The following is a 19,564-nucleotide window of genomic DNA, read 5'->3' on the forward strand; positions in this document are numbered from 1 at the left end:
GCCAGTAGCCTGTCTAGCTCAGTGCAGTCCAAACCAGGCCTTGCTAACTGCCAATCCCAGGATACTGAAAGGCCTTTAGAATATTCCCTTAAGGGAAAACCTCTCCACGGAATGGACCTGGAGAGCTAATATATTATTTTTCTGCTATGTCATCTCTGGTAAATACAGTATCTTCATCCAAGTGAATTTTTGGTCGTACTACTTGTATTAAAGCTGAAAAGTAGATGACACCATAGCGTACTAACATATTTTTCTGCTGCAATAATACTTTTAGTTGCTTATGATTGCTTACTAAATTCACACAGTTTGCCTTTTAACTAAGCAGAGATTCCATACTGTCCTTTTCATGGAATCTCGCAAAGATTCTGGAAATAACAGTTATTCCCTTGTGGGACACAAAAATCAGTATATTCTTTAAAATTTCCTTTTTAAAAATTATCCTATCTCGATTAGTTACTCCATACCAGACTCAACTTAGCTTTAAGTTTTAGGAACTTATCTCGTGGTTTTAGGAAATGTTTGTTACTTCCATCAGATAGTTTGTCCCTTATGATTTCAAATATTTTTGGAAATAAACTGGAATGCTGATAACCTGACATCCATAATGGTGTGGTTTAGGACAGGGATCTTCAAATATTTTTGCTCACGTATCTGCTAAGGGAATTTTGAAAAACTGTGTGTTCTGTCTCACATTTTTAGATTGACATCTATAATGTTTATAATCATAGGTTTGAATAGTTGCAAAGAGTATAATTTCTGGTCTATTGAGAAATATTGGCATTTTAAAATAAAACCATTACATCAGTCTCAAATGTATTCAGTGGATGATAAATACCAGAGCAATTTGATACCCATTGTCATCTGTGTAGAAATACACAAACAAGTCCTTCTTAACAGTCAGAAGAATCAGTCAGAATACTGTATTTCTATATATATGCTGACTAATATATTATATAGTTATATATATTATAGAATATATTATATATATTCTGACTAATACTATATATATTCTGAGTAATCAGTCAGAATACTATATTTCATAGTTCCTTTGCCTCTGAAATATTTCCATTGCATATACCCATAGTATTTTATGTCAATATATTTTTTTGCTGAAACTTTTTTTGATTCATCACCCTATCATATTTCTCTGCCACAGAACAAATACCTATAAAGTTTTGGTTTATTTCTAGTAACCCCAAGCCTTTAAGTGTGAATATTTTTCCTTTGGATTAAGTTGTCATTATAACTAGTAAATTACCATTAATAAAACCAGGAAATATAAATTTTGATAAATAATTACTAGAACAGTAAATCTTTTTGGAAGTACATCTCTTGATGAGATAGATTGGTGGGGGCTGGAGGGCGCTGGTTTCACTGCTTTGGTTACAGGATGCTCCTCCGACACCAGTACTTTGGCTTGTCCCTTATTTATCCCTGGTAAGAGGAGAGTTGTGCCTTTCTTTTGTCAAGTGGCAGGAGGACACATAGGAGAGGTGGAGAAGGAGAACCAGATTGATGCATCCACTCAGAGGCAGAGCAGTTTTAGGAAAGAGTGCACATGGACCGGGAGATAGAAACTGATTTCCCTGAGGTCTGTCCTTGCTCCTGTATGCTTTCAGAAGTCTGTGTGCTCGGAAGACGGAGAAGCTCCCCAGGTGATTCTTACATCCTCTAAAGTGTGAGAGCAGCTTCTTTAGGGACACAATGTAGTAGTAAAGAATGTGGACTCACTCCGATCTGCCTGGGTTTGAGTCCCGTCAGAGCTCCCTCCTAGATGTGCCTTATTTAACCCCTCTGTGCTTCGGTGTCTTTCTGTGAAGTGAGTTTAATAATCATAGCAGCTGCCGTATAGGGTGGTTGTAAAGTGAAATACAAGATTGCATAGAAAGCTCTTAGTCCAGCACCTGGTACTCAGTAAGCCTTCAATTGATAAGAGTTACTTTAAGCTGATAACTTGCTTGGTGATTTGTGTTTGGAACATCAAAATTGAGAACATTATGTGCCATTTGAAGTGTTTGGCCATGAAAAGAGAAGAAAAATTGACTAATGGGATGTCTTTGAAAAAAATCCCAAGCTATTCTTGGGAAGTGACTGCAGAAGAGAATGTTTCAAGTGGTTGATATGATTAACCCATGCTAGACATTGTCTGAAGGCTTGAAACATCTGTCTTTACATTGTTCAGACCCTTACTTTGCTTTTGATATTACTTCACACTTTAAATACTTCACACAAAGATAATTCACACTTTGCTTTTGAAATTACTAATTCCTGGAAGGGATTACAGTTAACTCATATGTTCAATGGGCACGTGCTTGTTTTGCACCAGTATTAGGGTGAAAATTTCCTTTTCTCCCCTTTCTCTAACCTCATATCTATATTTCTTTATGACATAACAATAGGGAAATTTAGTCTCTTTTCTACCTGTGCTATTCTGTGTCTGTGGTGTTCTGCTACCTAAATTTAAGAAATCGATAAAGGTGAGGGATACAGGCAGCCAGTTACTATCCCATAATTGACTCTAACCTCAGACCTACTTGCTTTGATATTTCAGACAGGGGACTACTTTCTGGCTCACATTTTCATCTTTTGTCAAAGGGATAACCACATGACTTCATTTCTCAACGATTTGTTTTTGTTGTTGTTCTTGCCCTTAGAAGTGAGCCTCCAGTGAAATCTGGTGTTTGCCGCAGTGGCTCAGTGCCAGCTCTGCTCCTTCACCCTCAGTGCCTAGTTATCTCTGATCTGTCTTTTATCATTTAGCTTGTCTAACCTTTATTCACTATTTAAAAGAACTTTTTATTTTGAAACAATTATAGGCTTATAGGAACTTGCAAAAATAGTACGACAAAGAGTCCTGAGTACCATTCACCAGTTTCCCCCGTGGTGACATCTAATACAGCTGTAGCATGATATCAAAACCAGGACATTGGCACTGGTGTTGACTGGTACTAGACCACAGACCTTGTTCAGTTTTCACCATTTTTTTAGCCTTCCTTCCTTCGTGTGTGTGTGTGTGTGTGTGTGTGTGTGTGTGTGTGTGTAGTTCTGTGTAATTTTATCACATGTGTAGATTCATGTAGCCACCACACTGTCAAGATACTGGATTGTTTCATCACCACAAAAAAGCTGCCTCTTGCTGCCTTTTTTATTCACACCCACCTTCCAACCCTCCTGCCTCTAAACTCCACTTTCATCCCTGCCTGCTGGAAACCACTAGTCTGTTCTTCATCTCTGTAGTTTTGTCATTTTCAAAATGTTATATAAATGGATCGTATAGTATGTAATTGACCTTTTTCAGTAAGCATAATACCCTTGAGGACCATCCAGGTTGTTGTGTGTGTCAATACTTCATTCTTCTTTATTGCAGAGTAGTGTTCCAGTATAAGGACGTACCAGAATTTGGTCGGCCATTCACTCATTGAAGGAATTTGGGGTTATTTTCAGTATTTTGCTATTATGAATAAGGCTATTATGAACATTTGTGTGTAGGTTTTTATGTGAATACAAGTTTTGATTTCTTTTCCTTGAAGATTTTATAAGTTTCTGGAGAATAGCCTTGCCTGATTCTTAGTACACAGTTTAAGAAGAATATTTCTAATCATTTGATTAGAGTTCAATAATAAATGACAGGCCTCCTAAAGAGTTTATTTAAATAAGACCATGTCACTGAAGAGAATAAATGAGAAAGGATAACAGAGTTAATGTAATACTTTTCATCGTTTTTTTTCAGACTCCTCAGACAACAAGGAAAAGAAATCTTTCAGCCTTGAGGAAAAATCCAAAATCTCCAAAAACCGGGTTCATTATATGAAATTCACAAAAGGTAAAATTAAGCATTTCTTTATTTGTTGTTGAAATCTCTATATTCACCTTGGGTTTCTTAAAGCATTTTTAGCTCTCCACCAGTGTCTCTTCTTGCTACGTATGAAGTGGGGAAGTATGGATGGCCTGACGGGATGGATCTGGAGCAGCGCTAATGCTTCAGCATTTGTTGTGAATCTTCTGGGATCTCAGATCCATCAGATCCGAGGTGGGGCCCAGATTCGCTTTTAGACCGTATGCGAGTCCTTTGGCAAGGCTGAAAGCGGAAGTCATCTTGCTATTTAGAAGAGAAAAGAGATTTTATGTGGTTAGGTCAGAAAATAATTTTAATTCATTGCTCAACCTTTTTGGTTACATTTTCCTGTTTTTGAGAGCTTAATGTTGGTGTTGAGGACCTTGTAAAATGTGCCAATTGAGAGAATTTTGCTCTATATTGAGATCTCCAGTATGAGAAATCTCACTGCTGATTTAACTCGTATATTACTCCACACCATTTCTCCGTTTCATGGAGTGTTAACCGAAGCGTTCCATGATCGTTGTGAAGATAGTGTTAGAAAACGTGTTTGTGAACTATCTTCCTCCATCAACACCTTCCCACTCCCTTCCCAATACATGCAGTCAGTGTGCATGCAGTTGTCCTCGTCACCCACTAGGAGGCAGTCTTGTACTGGTAAGAAACAATTTAACTTGCCCTCATCAACTCCCAGATGTTTCCCATAGAAGAGTATTATGCATTAAGTGCACTTTCCAGGCACATAAGACTATTTATTACATACTTGTTATAAATTTGATTATAATTATGTTGTGATATCTACTCACCATTTGGTGGTTCTTCTATGCGAGACTGGATGTACATTTCTACCTTGATATACCAGGAAAAGCACAACTCTTTGCTTTAGTCTTGTTGGCGTGATTGGGGATTCCCTCACTCCTAGAACCTGTCTAAATAGCAGTGGGAGCTAGAATTTCCACTACTACAAACTATTAATGGTGGTTCTCATTTGGGGCCAGGACCCCATGAGGTAGGACTAGATTTGGTTTAAGTGAGAGCCCATGGCAGAGCTGAATGGAGTCGGGACCTGAATAGCTTTGGGAATGTGTGCAAGAGACTGGTACTTCCCCCTTCGTCCTCTCAGCAGGTGTGGTTTGTATGGCTCTTCATGTTATCCCCTCATCTTTCTCTCAGGCTAGAACCTTCTTTGTTGTTTTCCTATATGCTTCTGATCAGGGTTTTTCTCATTCCTGACCTGCTGTAGAACAGAAGGCAGTCCTTACTGGCCCCTCAGTCTTTTTGAGGAGTGGCTAAATGTTCACTTCATACCTAATCCTTTGAATATCCCTTCTTTTTTCATTCGACTGTATAAAAATAAAAGAGATACAGCAGAAGGGTGCTGAGCAAATTAATAAAATTAAAGGTGCCCTGTAACTTTTGGGTAGTATGGCAGCCTTTGAAGCTTTCACTTTTGCAAATTGAATCTTCTAATTTTCCTTTAGTACCTGACTGCGTGCATCATTTCATCTGAAGCATTTGCTAAAGCCAGGATAAACCTCTTTAATCTACTTTAATCTAATGGATTCTGGGAGTATCTACTTTCTATTTCTGGTTGAGCCACCCCCTTGCCAGGTGGCTTTGTCAACCTGCTTGGTGTGCTGTGCCTTCATTTTCTCTCTTGTAAGTGAGCTTTGCTGTTTGCTTATTTATTAGCCTTGGTTGGGGAGAATGGGAGCATTGGTATGCGGGGAAGAAAGTTCAAGAGATGTTGTCAGAGAGGTAGTGGAGGAGATTGAGTGAGAAAATAGAGGAAATACAGGTTGGGAGTAAGTAGAAAAGATGGAAGGAGGAGACAGAAATCCAGGTAGAGAAGAAAATAATTATTTACCGTCCATCTTAACAGTCCACAGTGAACGTTTATTATAAGTTCCTTAATTTACTAAAAGAAATTTTTTTTTGTAGGGCAACTGTTGCTCTGGGTATGAATGGTAAACTCTGCGTTTCCTCTAGGAAACCATTATTAAAGAAAACCTTAAACCTTAGGTCACAGGAAACTTGGGTGCTGGCCATCGCTTTCTCAGACAGATCTCGTAACCACTTCCTTGTCAGACTCAGTTTCCTCTTTTGTAAAATGAGGAAAGGTTTTTAAGTCATTACTGAATTCTAAAATAGGTTGTGTTTTATGACTTATCAGAAATCACCCACTTTATGAAACTTTTGATTGTTCAGCATTATGGATAATAAGGATTTTGCCCATGGGTGTGCTCATAATGAAAGTAACTAATTCACTTATTTGATGAGGATGATGCATATTGTAACTCCATCTGTGGTCTGGGAAGCTGGCATTTTATATAGCTTGGTGTGTAGGGTGAAGATAATTTTACTTTAGTGAGATTACTGTAGCAAATAGCATTGTAAAATGTGCTACTGCCTAAATATGGGCTATATCATTTTAGTTCTGATACATAATTATTCCTTTCTCTAGTCCCAAATCGATAATTGTAATTTGAAATAATTTATATAATTTTAAAACTAAATTTCATCCATATTTGTTTAAAAGCCTTACTTTACAACATGGTTTCTTTTAATTTGAAAAATGTCTGGCCAGTCCATATCTGCAGGGGAAAAATAGGGAAAATATCAATTTCTGCAAAACCATTTTTGAAGTTTTTAACATATACAGTGAGAAGTTGTCGAGAGCATTGCTTTTTTTTCTCCCAGTTGTGTAGTGGGTGTATGAAAAGTTGCATGAACTGTAGTTGTGCAACTTCTTCATGGTCATTTACTCAGACTTCTTAGTCCTCTGACAGTTTGTCAAGTTTTGCTTCTTAAACAAGGAAGTGGGGGCCGGCCCCGTGGCTTAGCAGTTAAGTGCTCACACTCCGCTGCTGGCGGCCCGGGTTCGGATCCCAGGCGCACACGGACGCACCGCTTGTCCGGCCATGCTGAGGCTGCGTCCCACATACAGCAACTAGAAGGATGTGCAGCTATGACATACAACTATCTACTGGGGCTTTGGGGGAAAAAAAAAAAGAGGATTGGCAATAGATGTTAGCTCAGAGCTGGTCTTCCTCAGCAAAAAGAGGAGGATTAGCATGGATGTTAGCTCAGGGCTGATCTTCCTCACAAAAAAAAAAAAACAACAAGGAAGCAACCTGCACAGCACGTGTCCTGGTAGTTGGCTTGCTATCTGGAAGCGCAGACTGTAGTGTTCCTAGCACAGTCAACTTCTCCCACAGTTGGCCTCTGCTCATGAGGGTGTTAAGTTTCCTCTTCTGATTCTTTTGACATTTAAATACAAAATAGCACCACTGTAGGCTTTTAAAAAATTCCAGCTATCTAATGATTGGTTGTGAGGGTCTCACTTACTTCACGCTCTACTCTGATTCTTTCAGGTTTCCTGACTTACCCTTTCAGTGAAGTTGCCGTTATCTTCTGTCCTAGGCTTATTATCCATTCCATGTGTTTTCTTTAAAAAAAAGAAATCAAAATATGATATTATTTGATTTATCCTTCTTGATTGGAGAATGCAAATGAATTTTCTAAGCCAATGAAGTTACCTACATAAACCTTAAGTGTTTTATTTTAACAAATACATTTCTCAAACCTGCATTTCCTTGCCCTTGCCCCTTTACTCCAAATAGAAAAACTCAGTTTTTTTGAGCCTCAGTTATAATATAGTTTTCTCCTTAGAAGTTGCTAGGTTCCATATGACTTCTGCCCTTAAACTAAAAGGCTCCAAATCACCATGATTCCTAAGTTTTTATGTTTATTTTTTATAGTTTAATTTGCTTCCCATCTGGACTTCTTGGTGTTGTAAGTGTGTCTGTCTATAGCAGTAACATTCCTCCCTTCCAATTTGCTACTCTGATCGACTGGAAAACTTGGTAATCATGATTATTAGGGAAACAGCTAAAACGATCGTAAAGTACTCTTCTCTGAAAGTATCTGCTCATCCTTTTGTGGACTTGGTTATATCAGCTTGGCTACTGGAAGCCTTTTTTCCTGGTTCTCAAAATGTTATGGCCAATTGAAGACTAATAGATGAAGCAAGTCCAGACAGAACATATATTTCCTATTCTGTTTAATTTTTTGATTATCATTTTCTCTAAGATGTAAGTTTATCAACAGTGTTTGCTGTGATTTGACCATAATAATTCAGAACTGAGACCAATAAGCTTTCAAACTCATTTTTTTGTATTTTATTCAAAAGTGGTCATAATTTTATAACATTTATAAGCCATTCAACCAGGACCATTAAATAATAACTATTTCAATGTCACTTCCATCTTCACATTTTTATCTACTTTTAAGTTCCTTGCCATTGGTCTCTGACCCTTAATTCTTCTCTGTGTTTTGTTTTCCAGATCAAATCCAGAGCAAGGCCTGTAACAATCCTGGTTTCTCCATTTACTTAAGTGAACTTTGCTTAAGGATAAAAATTTCTGATACAAGAACCCATCACCAAAACTTTAGAAACACTTGCACTTGCAGTGGTACAGCTTACTATCTCTACCAGCTTGGCAGTTTTCCCTTTGATTTTTAGATTTGTTTTTAATCTCTGCATGTTCATATTTTGACATTCCATTTTAGAATTGTGATCTTGCATGTACTCTCCCTTCCTTAAGCCCTCCCACATTTCTTGTAGTTGAATTGCTATAGAAGAGATCTTAATTTGCATTTCTTTTAAAGGGTGTCTGTTCCCTTCCAGAAGATAGGTGAGGGATAGATGGCCAATACATATTTTGAACTAAGTACAACTCCTTTTTCTGAAATAGAAACTGCCACCCCGAACGTGCTTTGCAGTGCAAAATGGGTTATGCTGATGGCAAAGCTAAGAATAGGTCTCTAGACCTCCTGTGAGTTTGTCTACTTCTCCCACCATGACCAGTTTTATTCCCCATTTTTCTGGTTCATTTTCTGAGTTCCTGTCTGGGATATGCTTCATTTTGTACCTAAGTAGGTTTCCTTTGGGGTCTTTTGTCTGGATTCTACTTAATAATCAATTAGAACCATGAAGGCTTCATTTCTAGCTCAGAAAGAAAGGAGAGAGCAGCATAGAGCCACAAAGGAGCATGTCCTTCCTGAGAGGAACAGGTCGTGCTGACTGAACCGTTGAATCTGGTACTGCTGGCTATGAAACTGGTTTTGGCACCTGGCTTTGCATTAAATTGAAGGTGTTTTGTTCTTTTAATTTCATGGAGTCACTGAGCAATATCATATTTGAATGCCCCAGTCATAGTCAGTGAACTAGAACCTTCTGGGTCATGACATTACTTTGCCAAGTTAGTTTGCTACAGGAAACCAAGAAGACAAGTGAGTCTGTGACAGTGGAACTCAGGCTTCCAACTCAAAACAAAAATTCCTGTGTCTAACCCAGAGCCTCACTCCCCCAGGGCCTCACAACTTTACATGTAGTAGTTACATTTAAAAATGCATTTACCAGGAAGTTGACAAATGGGAATAGATTTGGTCGACTGCTCACGGAGTATTATTCGTAGAAGTGGAAATTCCAAAGAAGTGATTTTTAATTTAGTTGGTTTGTGGGTTTGAAATTACATTAAAGAGTTTAGTATTTTTAATAAGAATCATGAATCCTTTGGACACTTCTCTTGCCAGACACCATTTAATTTCCTGCTCTTGTTATATATCCTTTTATTTAAAGATGATATAACTATAACATTAAAAAACATTTTAGAAAGAAAAATGTAAAACTCTTTCACCCAAATACAATAATTTTTACTTGCATTTATTCTTTTTAAATTTTTATTCAATCAATTATTGAGCTCATATGTGTCATACAGTATGTTCTCATTCATGTGCGTATGCAAGGTTTTGAAACTATGTATCTAGCAGCATTTTTTATTCTGCATTTCATAATCCTAAATAAGTAGCTCATGTCTTCTTGAAGTAAATAAGATCTATTTTATAAATGAGGAACCCAGAGACCCAGAAATCAGACCTTGAAAGCATACCGGTAGGAGAGCTAGGTTTAGCACTTAGTTTTCCTCCTGGTTTACATGCTCTTGGTTGTTTCTACCACTAAGAGAATATCATGGGTTCTGGTTCTAAAACACTTGTTTGATTTTTAAGTGATTTTTAAATTTAATTAATTTTATTTATTAATGAAAGAGTTGTAATCTGTGAAGGGAAGGCAGAAAGTCAGTAGTTTATAAAATTGTTTCTTTTCCAAAACCCATTTGCTTTCAAGAGTTTAATAGTTTATATTTGTGCTCTTTATTTTATAAAGAATGGTAATACTGACAGGCATCATGTTCTTCTAGGGAAGGATCTGTCGTCTCGGAGCAAAACAGATCTTGACTGCATTTTTGGGAAAAGACAGAGTAAGAAGACTCCTGAGGTAATAAGCCATATATAGCTGATACGTTCTGTTTCAGGACTGTTTGATTTTCAATTGTGTATAAAACAATTTATATCTATATAGTACTTTTCAGACAAAGTTAGCCCAAAAAAACTTTTAGAGGCTTCATGCAAGGGCTAAATGTGATCCCCTTAATAATAATAGTTGGTAGATAACATGTTTTGTAAGGAATCTTAAAAAGGTTACGTTATCTGTATTTTTTTCTGGTGTAAGGACTAGACTAATCTCGGAAAGAATGCCTGTTGCTGATATGTTCAAAGGGGAGATCTCTCTTCTGTCTCCATGAGAGAGCGAGGTTGCATGCAGTGATTTTGTTTGCTTTGCTCAGAATGCATAGCTCTGTTTGGAATATAGCTTGGGGAGGAAGACAATCATATGCATACTCCAGTTGTGGTCTATTCCATTTTAAAAGCATTTTGAGACAAGAGTTGGATCAGCATCGAGAATCTGGAAGGGATTTAAATGTAGCACTTCTTCCATTGTACAATATTGTTTATTTCAAAACTAGAAGATAAGAAGAGGGTGACCAAATGACATCTTAAATGGGATAAATCTATAATTCATAATCCTAATTATTAAATTGGGTTGTATAATATAGCACAAAATTTTTGATGTCAGTTCCAACTGTAAGAGACAGCCCTGGATGTAGTTTGGATGTCAAAATATTAGAATTTTTGAAATATGGATTTCTGGAGATAATGGGATAAAAAATATTTAAAATTTATGTTGTCTACAAAAATCTGGAATATGTGGTTGCTGCAAGTATTACTCAACTAATCTGATATGTCATACTTATGTTCCTTTATTGGTTCCTAGCCAAGGTACTTGGTGATTATAGAACAAAGAAGACTTGTTTCATTTATTTCTGACGTTTCTCCAAACTGACAGAAATTTTTCCAGGATGGTAGCTATTTGTTACTTAATGTTATTTTCAAAGACTAGAATTACCAGTTATGAGAAATTTTGTTTTGCAATTTCCTTCGCAGGTTGAGACTAAATTCTGAGCCTTTTAGCACTTTTCTGCCCCTGTACCTTTAGCAGTGAGGACAGAGGAAGCAGGCCCTGGGCTCCCTGGCTGGCTGAGGGGCGGCACCTCTAGGTCCCTGCTGAGTCATGTCCAAGACAGGCGTGTCATGAGGGGGAAGGTGTTCTGACATCAGGCCATACTGGGTGCTTCATTCACAAGGGGCTATTGGAAAGAGCCAAGGGTCATCCGACAGCCCTGCTGGCCCCTCTTCTGTCCCTCAGTGGTTACTGTGTGACCTGAATTAGGCCCCCCGCTTTGTTCACTAAGGACTTTGCATCTGGCTTATCTCAGTCTTCCTCTCCAACCCCTCTCCTTTGACCATCCTTGGTACATTCAGTATCCTCAGGTGTACTCTGTCACCTCTGCTCTGCCCTAACTCCCTTCCAGGGTCACACCCTGCACTTTTGCATTGGCCCCATATCCCACCCTGGACCCCTGACGATAAGCCGTCTCATCTCTTGTATTCTCAGTGCACTGGCTTTTCCAGATCCTTGCATTCTTGGGTTACTTGATCTTCCCTTTTCTCTCTGCTGCCAACCCCTACTGCCTCTAACCCTCATCTTCTCCAGCACCTTTTTTTTTTTTTTTAATTTTTATTTTTTTTTCCTTGCCCACATGAGACTTTATTTTTTATTATTTTTTTATTGATGTTTTAATAGTTTTTAACATTGTGAAATTTGGGGTTGTACGTTTTTGTTTGTCCATCACCATATGTCTATATGACTCCCTTCCCCCCTTGTGCCCACCCCCGACCCCCATTGCCCCTGGTAACCACAATACAGTTTTCTCTGTCCATGTGTTGGTCTATATTCCACATATGAGTGAGATCATACGATGTTTGTCTTTCTCCTTCTGGCTTACTTCACTTAACATAATACCCTCCAGGCCCATCCATGTTGTTGCAAATGGGACGATTTTGTCTTTTTTTATGGCTGAGTAGTATTCCATTGTATATATATACCACATTTTCTTGATCCAGTCGTCAGTTGAGGGACACTTAGGTTGCTTCCACTTCTTGGCTATGGTGAATAATGCTGCAATGAACATAGGGGTACATAAGCCTCTTTGGATTGTTGATTTCAGGTTCGTTGGATAGATTCCCAGTAGTGGGATGGCTGGATCATAGGGCATCTCTATTTTTAATTCTTTGAGGAATCTCCATAGTGTTTTCCATAGAGGCTGCACCAGTTTGCATTCCCACCAGCTGTGTGTGAGGGTTCCTGTTTCTCCACATCCTCTCCAACATTTGTTGTTTTTTGTCTTGGTGATTATAGCCATTCTAACAGGCATGAGGTGATATCTTAGTGTTGTTTTGATTTGCATTTCCCTGATGATTAATGATGTTGAACATCTTTTCATGTGCCTATTGACCATCTGTATATCTTCTTTGGAGAAGTATCTGTTCATTTCCTCTGCCCATTTTTTGATCGGGTTGTTTGTTTTTTTGTTGTTCAGTTGTGTGAGTTCTTTATATATTATGGAGGTCAACCCCTTGTCAGATGTATGTTTTGCAAATATTCTCTCCCAGCTGGTGGGTTGTCTAATCATCTTGATTCTGGTTTCGTTTGTCCTATAGAAGCTCTTTAATCTGATAAAGTCCCACTTGTTTATTTTTTCTTTAGTTTCCCTAGTCTGGGTAGACGTGTCATCCGAAAAGATTCCTTTATGACCAATGTCAAATAGTGTGTTGCCTATATTTTCTTCTATGAGTTTTATAGTTTCAGGTCTCACCTTCAAGTCTTTGATCCATTTTGAGTTAATTTTTGTGAATGGCGATAGCAGATGGTCCACTCTCATTCTTTTGCATGTGGCTGTCTAGTTTTCCCAACACCATTTATTGAAGAGACTTTCCTTTCTCCATTGTATGTTCTTGGCTCCTTTGTCGAAAATTAGCTGTCCATATGTGTGTGGTTTTATCTCTGGGCTTTCAATTCTGTTCCATTGATCTGTGTGTCTATTTTTGTACCAGTACCATGCTGTTTTGATTACTATTGCTTTGTAGTATGTTTTGAAGTCAGGGATTGTGATGCCTCCAGCTTTGTTCTTTTTTCTTAGGATTGCTTTAGCTATTCGGGGTCTTTTGTTGCCCCATATAAATTTTAGTATTTTTTCTATTTCCGTGAAGAATGTCATTGGGATTCTGATTGGGATTGCATTGAATCTGTAGATTGCTTTAGGTAATATAGACATTTTAACTATGTTTATTCTTCCAATCCACGTGCGTGGGATATCTTTCTATTTCTTTATGTCATCATTGATTTCTTTCAATAATGTCTTGTAGTTCTCATTGTATAGGTCATTCACCTCCTTGGTAAGATTTATTCCTATGTATTTTATTCTTTTTGATGCAATTGTAAATGGTATTATCTTTTTGAGCTCTCTTTCCGTTAGTTCATTATTAGCATACAGAAATGCAACTGATTTTTGTAGATTGATTTTGTACCTTGCAACTTTGCTGTAGTTGTTGATTAAATAGTTTTCCAACAGATTCTTTAGGGATTTCTATATATAAAATCATGTCATCTGCAAATAGTGAGAGTTTCACTCTTCGTTACCTATTTGGATTCCTTTTATTCCTTTTTCTTGCCTAATTGCTCTGGCCAAAACCTCTAGTACTGTGTTGAATAAGAGTGGTGAGAGTGGGCAGCCCTGCCTGGTTCCTGTTCTCAGAGGAATGGCTTTCAGTCTTTTCCCGTTGAGTATGATGTTGGCTGTGGGTTTGTCATAAATAGCCTTTATTATATTGAGGTACTTTCCTTCTATTCGCATTTTGTTGAGGGTTTTTATCATAAATGGATGTTGTATCTTGTCAAATGCCTTCTCTGCGTCTATTGAGATGACCATGTGGTTTTTATTCTTTGTTTTGTTGATGTGGTGTATCACGTTGATTGATTTGCGGATGTTGAACCATCCCTGTGTTCCTGGTATAAATCCCACTTGATCATGGTGTATGATCTTTTTAATGTATTGCTGTATTCGGTTTGCCAATATTTTGTCGAGGATTTTTGCATTTATGTTCATCAGTGATGTTGGCCTGTAATTTTCTTTCTTTTTATTGTCTTTGTCTGGCTTTGGTATCAGGGTGATGTTGGCCTCATAGAATGAGTTAGGAAGTGTTCCATCTTCCTCTATTTTTTGGAATAGTTTGAGAAGGATGGGTATTAAATCTTCTTTGAATGTTTGGTAAAATTCACTGGAGAAGCCATCTGGTCCTGGACTTTTATTTTTTGGGAGGTTTTTGATTACTCTTTCAATCTCTTTACTTGTAATTGGTCTATTCAGATTCTCCATTTCTTCTTGGTTCAGTTTTGGGAGGTTGTATGAGTCTAAGAATTTATCCATTTCTTCTAGATTGTCCAATTTGTTGGCATATAATTTCTCATAGTATTCTCTTATAATCCTCTGTATTTCCGTGGTATCCTTTGTAATTTCTCCACTTTGATTTCTAATTTTATTTACTTGAGCCTTTTCTCTTTTTTTCTTAATAAGCCTGGCTAAGGGTTTGTCGATTTTGATTATCTTCTCAAAGAACCAACTCTTTGTTTCTTTAATCCTTTCTACTGTTTTTTTGGTCTCAATTTCATTTATTTCTGCTCTGATTTTTATGATTTCTCTCCTTCTGCTGACTTTGGGCTTTGTTCTTCTTTTTCTAGTTCTGTTAGGTGTAATTTAAGGTTGCTTATTTGGGCTTTTTCTTGTTTGTTAAGGTGGGTTTGTATCGCTATGAGTTTCCCTCTCAGGACCGCTTTTGCTGCATCCCATATGGTTTGGTATGGCATATTTTCATTTTCGTTTGTTTCTAGATAGTTTTTGATTTCTCTAATTTCATCAATGATCCATTGGTTGTTCAGTAGCATGTTGTTTAATCTCCACATTTTTGTCACTTTCTCAGTTTTTTTTTTCCATGGTTCATTTCCAGTTTCAGAGCATTATGGTCTGAAAAGATGCTTGTTATGATTTCAATCTTCTTAAATTTATTGAGGCTTGCTTTGTTTCCCAACATATAGTCTATACTTGAGAATGTTCCATGCGCGCTTGGGAATAATGTGTAGTCAGCTGTTTTTGGATGGAGTGCTCTGTATATGTCTACTAGGTCCATCTCGTCCAGTTTTTCATTTAAGTCTACTATTTCTTTATTGACTTTTTGTCTGGATGATCTATCCATTGATGTAAGTGGGGTATTAAGATCCCCTACTATTATTGTGTTGTTGTTAATGTCTCCTTTTAGGTTTGTTAATAGTTGCTTTATGTACATTGGTGCTCCCATGTTGGGTGCATATATATATATAAGTGATATGTCTTCTTGGTGGAGTGTCCCTTTTATCATTATATATTTCCCTTCTTTGTCTTTCTTAAGCTGTTTTATCTTGAATTCTACTTTGTCTGATATGAGTATGGCAACACCTGCTTTCTTTTGTTTGCCATTAGCTTGGAGTATTGTCTTCCATCCTTTCACTCTGAGCCTGTGCTTGTCTTTAGTGCTGAGATGTGTTTCCTGGTGGCAGCATATTGTTGGGTCTTGCTTTTTAATCCATCCTGCCACTCTGTATCTTTTTTTTTTTTTTTTTTTTTTTTTTTGTGAGGAGATCAGCCCTGAGCTAACATCCGCCAATCCTCCTCTTTTTTTTCTTTTTTTTTGCTGAGGAAGACGGCCCTGGGCTAACATCGGTGCCTATCTTCCTCCACTTTATATGGGACGCCGCCACAGCATGGCTTACCAAGCAGTGCGTCGGTGCGCGCCCGGGATCCGAACCAGCGAACCCCGGGCCGCCGCAGCGGAGCGCGCGCACTTAACCGCTTGCGCCACCGGGCCGGCCCCCACTCTGTATCTTTTGATTGGAGAGTTCAATCCATTTACATTTAGGGTAATTATTGATATATGACAAAACAGCTTAATGTTGCTGTTTTGTCACTTATTTTCTGGTTCTTTTGCGTTTCCTTTGTTTCTTGTCCCATTTGTTTTGGACTGCCAATTCAGTTTGGTTGTTCTGTCTTATGACTCTTCTAGTTTTCTCTTTGTTTATCATATGTGATTTTGTTTTGATTATTTGTTTAGTGGTTACCTTGAAGTTTGTGTAAAAAATCTTATGTATGAGATAGTCCATTATCTGATGGCCTCCTATTTCCTTATACTAAGTCAATTCAATCACTTTCCTCTTCCTCTTCTAAGTTGTTCTTGTTATACCTTATTCTGTCTTGTGTTGTGGCTGTGTGTTTACAGTGATGAGGTTAAATTTATTTTTGGTGAATTCCTTCCTTTGATCTTTGATTTTAGTATTTAAGTGGTTGCTAACCTATTCCGGTAAAGATCTACTATTTTTCTTAGTTTATCTACCCGTTTTTCTCCTTGCTCCAAGCTTTGTATTCCCTTTCTCTTTTTTTCAGGCCTGAGGGCCTTCTTGAGAATTTCTTGTAGTGGGGGTCTCGTGGCCATGAACATTCTTAGCTTTTGTTTATCTGGGAGAGTTACTATTTCTCCATCATATTTGAAGGATATTTTTGCTGGATAGAGTATTCTTAGCTGAAAGTTTTTGTCTTTCAGTATTTTGAATATATCATTCCAGTCTCTCCTAGCCTGTAAAGTTTCTGTTGAGAAATCTGCTGAGAGCCTGACGGGACTTCCTTTGTACGTTATTTTTTGTTTTTGTCTAGCTGCCCTTAATATTGTTTCTTTGTCATTGACTCTGGCTAGCCTTACCACTAGGTGTCGTGGAGAGGGCCTTTGCCTGTTGACATATTTAGGTGACCTGTTGGCTTCGCTTACTGGTATTTCCTGCTCCTTCCCCAGATTTGGGAAATTCTCAGCTATTATTTCCTTTAATAGGCTCTCTGTTCCTCTTTCCCTCTCTTCTCCCTCAGGAATACCTATATTCTTATGTTACATTTCCTAATAGAGTCAGATATTTCTTGGAGACTTTCTTCATTTCTTTTTAGTCTTAGTTCTCTCTCCTCTTTCATCTGGAGCATATCTGTATTCCTATCCTCTGAAATGCTAATTCTTTCCTCCATATTGTCAGCTCTGTTCTTTAAAGATTCCAGATTCTCCTTTATCACCTCCATTGTGTTCTTCCTCTCCATCAGCACTGATTGTTTTTTCTTTATGATTTCAATATCTTTTGTGAAGAAACTCCTAATCTCATTGAATTATTTGTCTGTGTTGTCTCATATTTCGTTGAGTGTTTTTATGATAGCTATTTTGAAATCTCTGTTGTTTAGGTTATGGATTTCTGTGTCTTCAGGGTTGATTTCTGGGTGCTTGTCATTTTCCTTCTGGTCTGGTGATTTCATGTATCTTTGCATTGTGGTTCCTGTGTTGCCTTTGTTTTTCCTCATCCTGGAAATCTCTGGTTGCAATTTCCACCCGCCGCCACTGTGTGGTGGTAAAGAGTGGTGTAATCTGAGCCCCCTGCGCTCTGCCGCGGTTTTTCCCTGCCATCTGTGCCGGGCGGATTGCTTGGTCTAGTCTAGTCGGCTGAGCTGCAAGGTCCCGTTTCCGGGATGGGGGGGGCTCTCTCTTTTGCCCTCTGGGTCCCTGGCATGAGGGGCTTCTCGTTCGCCCCTTGTTATCCACTCTCTGAGGTGTCCAGCACCTTTTTCGAAATTTTACAGCTGAACAGATCAGAGAAGGAAATATTATTTATGGGCTTTTGGTAGAACTTGAGAAGAATTTATGTGGTAAGCACAGGAAAGCTTTGCATCATAGGAGACTAGAGGTTTCTAATCCTCTGGCAGATATCGATTTGAGGACTTACTAGTGTCAGGTGCCACAAAGTATTTCAGTGCTATTCGGTGTAGTCATTCATTATCACGTTCAAGTGAGCAATTCACCCATATTTGAGGAGCTTCAGAAACAATTCCCTCGTACTAGCCCCGGGGAAAATCTGTTTTGATACAGTTGGTGTAGAGAAGACCAACCTCGATATAATACTGTGTTTTGTGCAAGATTTATATCCAGATATATCTTAATCTCTCATTCTAGTTTAATGTTTTCTTCTGATGATGCATTTAAAATCCTAATTGTTTGGTGAGGCGGTTTTGTAACAGCGTGAAGCTCTTCATCTGTAGCAGTGGTTCTCAACAACACTTGCCCTCAAATCACCTAAGGAGCTTTTTAAAAAATGCGAATGCCAGGGTTCCACCCCAGACCAATTAAATCCAAACTTGGGGTTAGGGGCCAAGCATAGGTATTAAAAAAAGAAGAAAAAATTTTTTTAATTAAAAAAGAAAGCCTACCCAGGTGATCCACCCAGGTGATTATTCTAATGGATAATAAGGAGTAAGGATTGAGAACCACTAGCAGAAGCCCTGATGTGTAACTATATTGGTAGAGCTTCTGGTTTTAGTCATGAATATTGTCTAGGACAGGGCTTCTCAAATCTTAATATGTACACAGATCATCTGGGAATTTCATTAAACTGCAGATTCAGGTTCGTGAGGATGGGGTGGGGCCTGAGACTCTGCATTTCTGAGGAGCTCCTAGGTGATGCTGATGCTGTTGGTCAGGCTGTGCTGCATGTACCACGCTCAGTAGATAGAGCCTTTGTAGTATTTTACATTTGACATATACCTGCTGCATGTATGTATGAGAGAGAATGCATTTAAATGTAATCACATTTTAAAACACCAAATAAAAAGCCATTCTGTGAAGCAGAGTCACTTTCAAATTTTACATACATGCGGATTTTCATATATAGTTTGCTTTTAATGAGGCACACCTGTACCTTCTCTGAATAAATTGTTGCTAAGAAACCTTACTGTGTTAGATACAACAGCCCTTATAGCCAAGGGCAGGAGGCCTTTGATCAGATTTGTTTGAAAATACAATCTCTTTTGGCTCCTGTTTGCAGTTCGAAGGAATATTGCTTTGTTTTTACTCCCTTGACCCCCATAGCAACATTGGCCTGAATTCGTATTTGGCATTGCCAAGGCAAAAGTGCTGCTGGAGGTCAAATGCCTGAAGAGTCTCAGAAACCATGGCGGTAGTGAATGTTAAAGCAGTAGTAGCTTTCTGGGTGCTCTGGATAAGGGGGTGATATTGATTTTGTCTTTGCATCTAGATTTAAAGAACCTTGGGCATTGACCACATCTGTCTTAGGTAACATCATATCTCTCACATTAAGCCAAGCTTACTAATTTCTACACCCCCTGACTGTTATAATAATAGGAATTACAACTTTATTAATTGTCTGTATGCCAGACCCCACGCTAGACACTCATGATGGTATCTCATTTATTCCTCCTAACAATCCTGTGAAGTATTTGTTACCTTTTTAGCAATGAGGAAGCCGAGGCTCAGAAAGTTTGTTATAAAGCTCCAGAGTGGCACAAATGGGATTTAAAT

General features: G+C 38.2%; 1 protein-coding gene across 4 annotated transcripts in view; it reads left to right on the plus strand.

The window, feature by feature from the left end:
• The window catches only part of PINX1 (PIN2 (TERF1) interacting telomerase inhibitor 1), a 104,498-nt gene that overhangs the window by 24,653 nt on the left and 60,281 nt on the right, over window positions 1-19,564 (plus strand). For 2 of the 4 annotated variants that reach the window (XM_058550408.1, XM_058550407.1), the window contains exons 5-7: window positions 3,731-3,823; window positions 8,182-8,310; window positions 10,099-10,175. In XM_058550408.1, the coding sequence (XP_058406391.1) occupies window positions 3,731-3,823; window positions 8,182-8,310; window positions 10,099-10,175 (299 nt within the window). The remainder of the gene's footprint in view (window positions 1-3,730; window positions 3,824-8,181; window positions 8,311-10,098; window positions 10,176-19,564) is intronic. The other 2 variants (XM_058550410.1, XM_058550409.1) reach the window with 1 other exon arrangement.

The sequence above is a fragment of the Diceros bicornis genome, chromosome 11 (genome assembly GCF_020826845.1).
Source record: "Diceros bicornis minor isolate mBicDic1 chromosome 11, mDicBic1.mat.cur, whole genome shotgun sequence".
Lineage (NCBI taxonomy): Eukaryota > Metazoa > Chordata > Mammalia > Perissodactyla > Rhinocerotidae > Diceros > Diceros bicornis.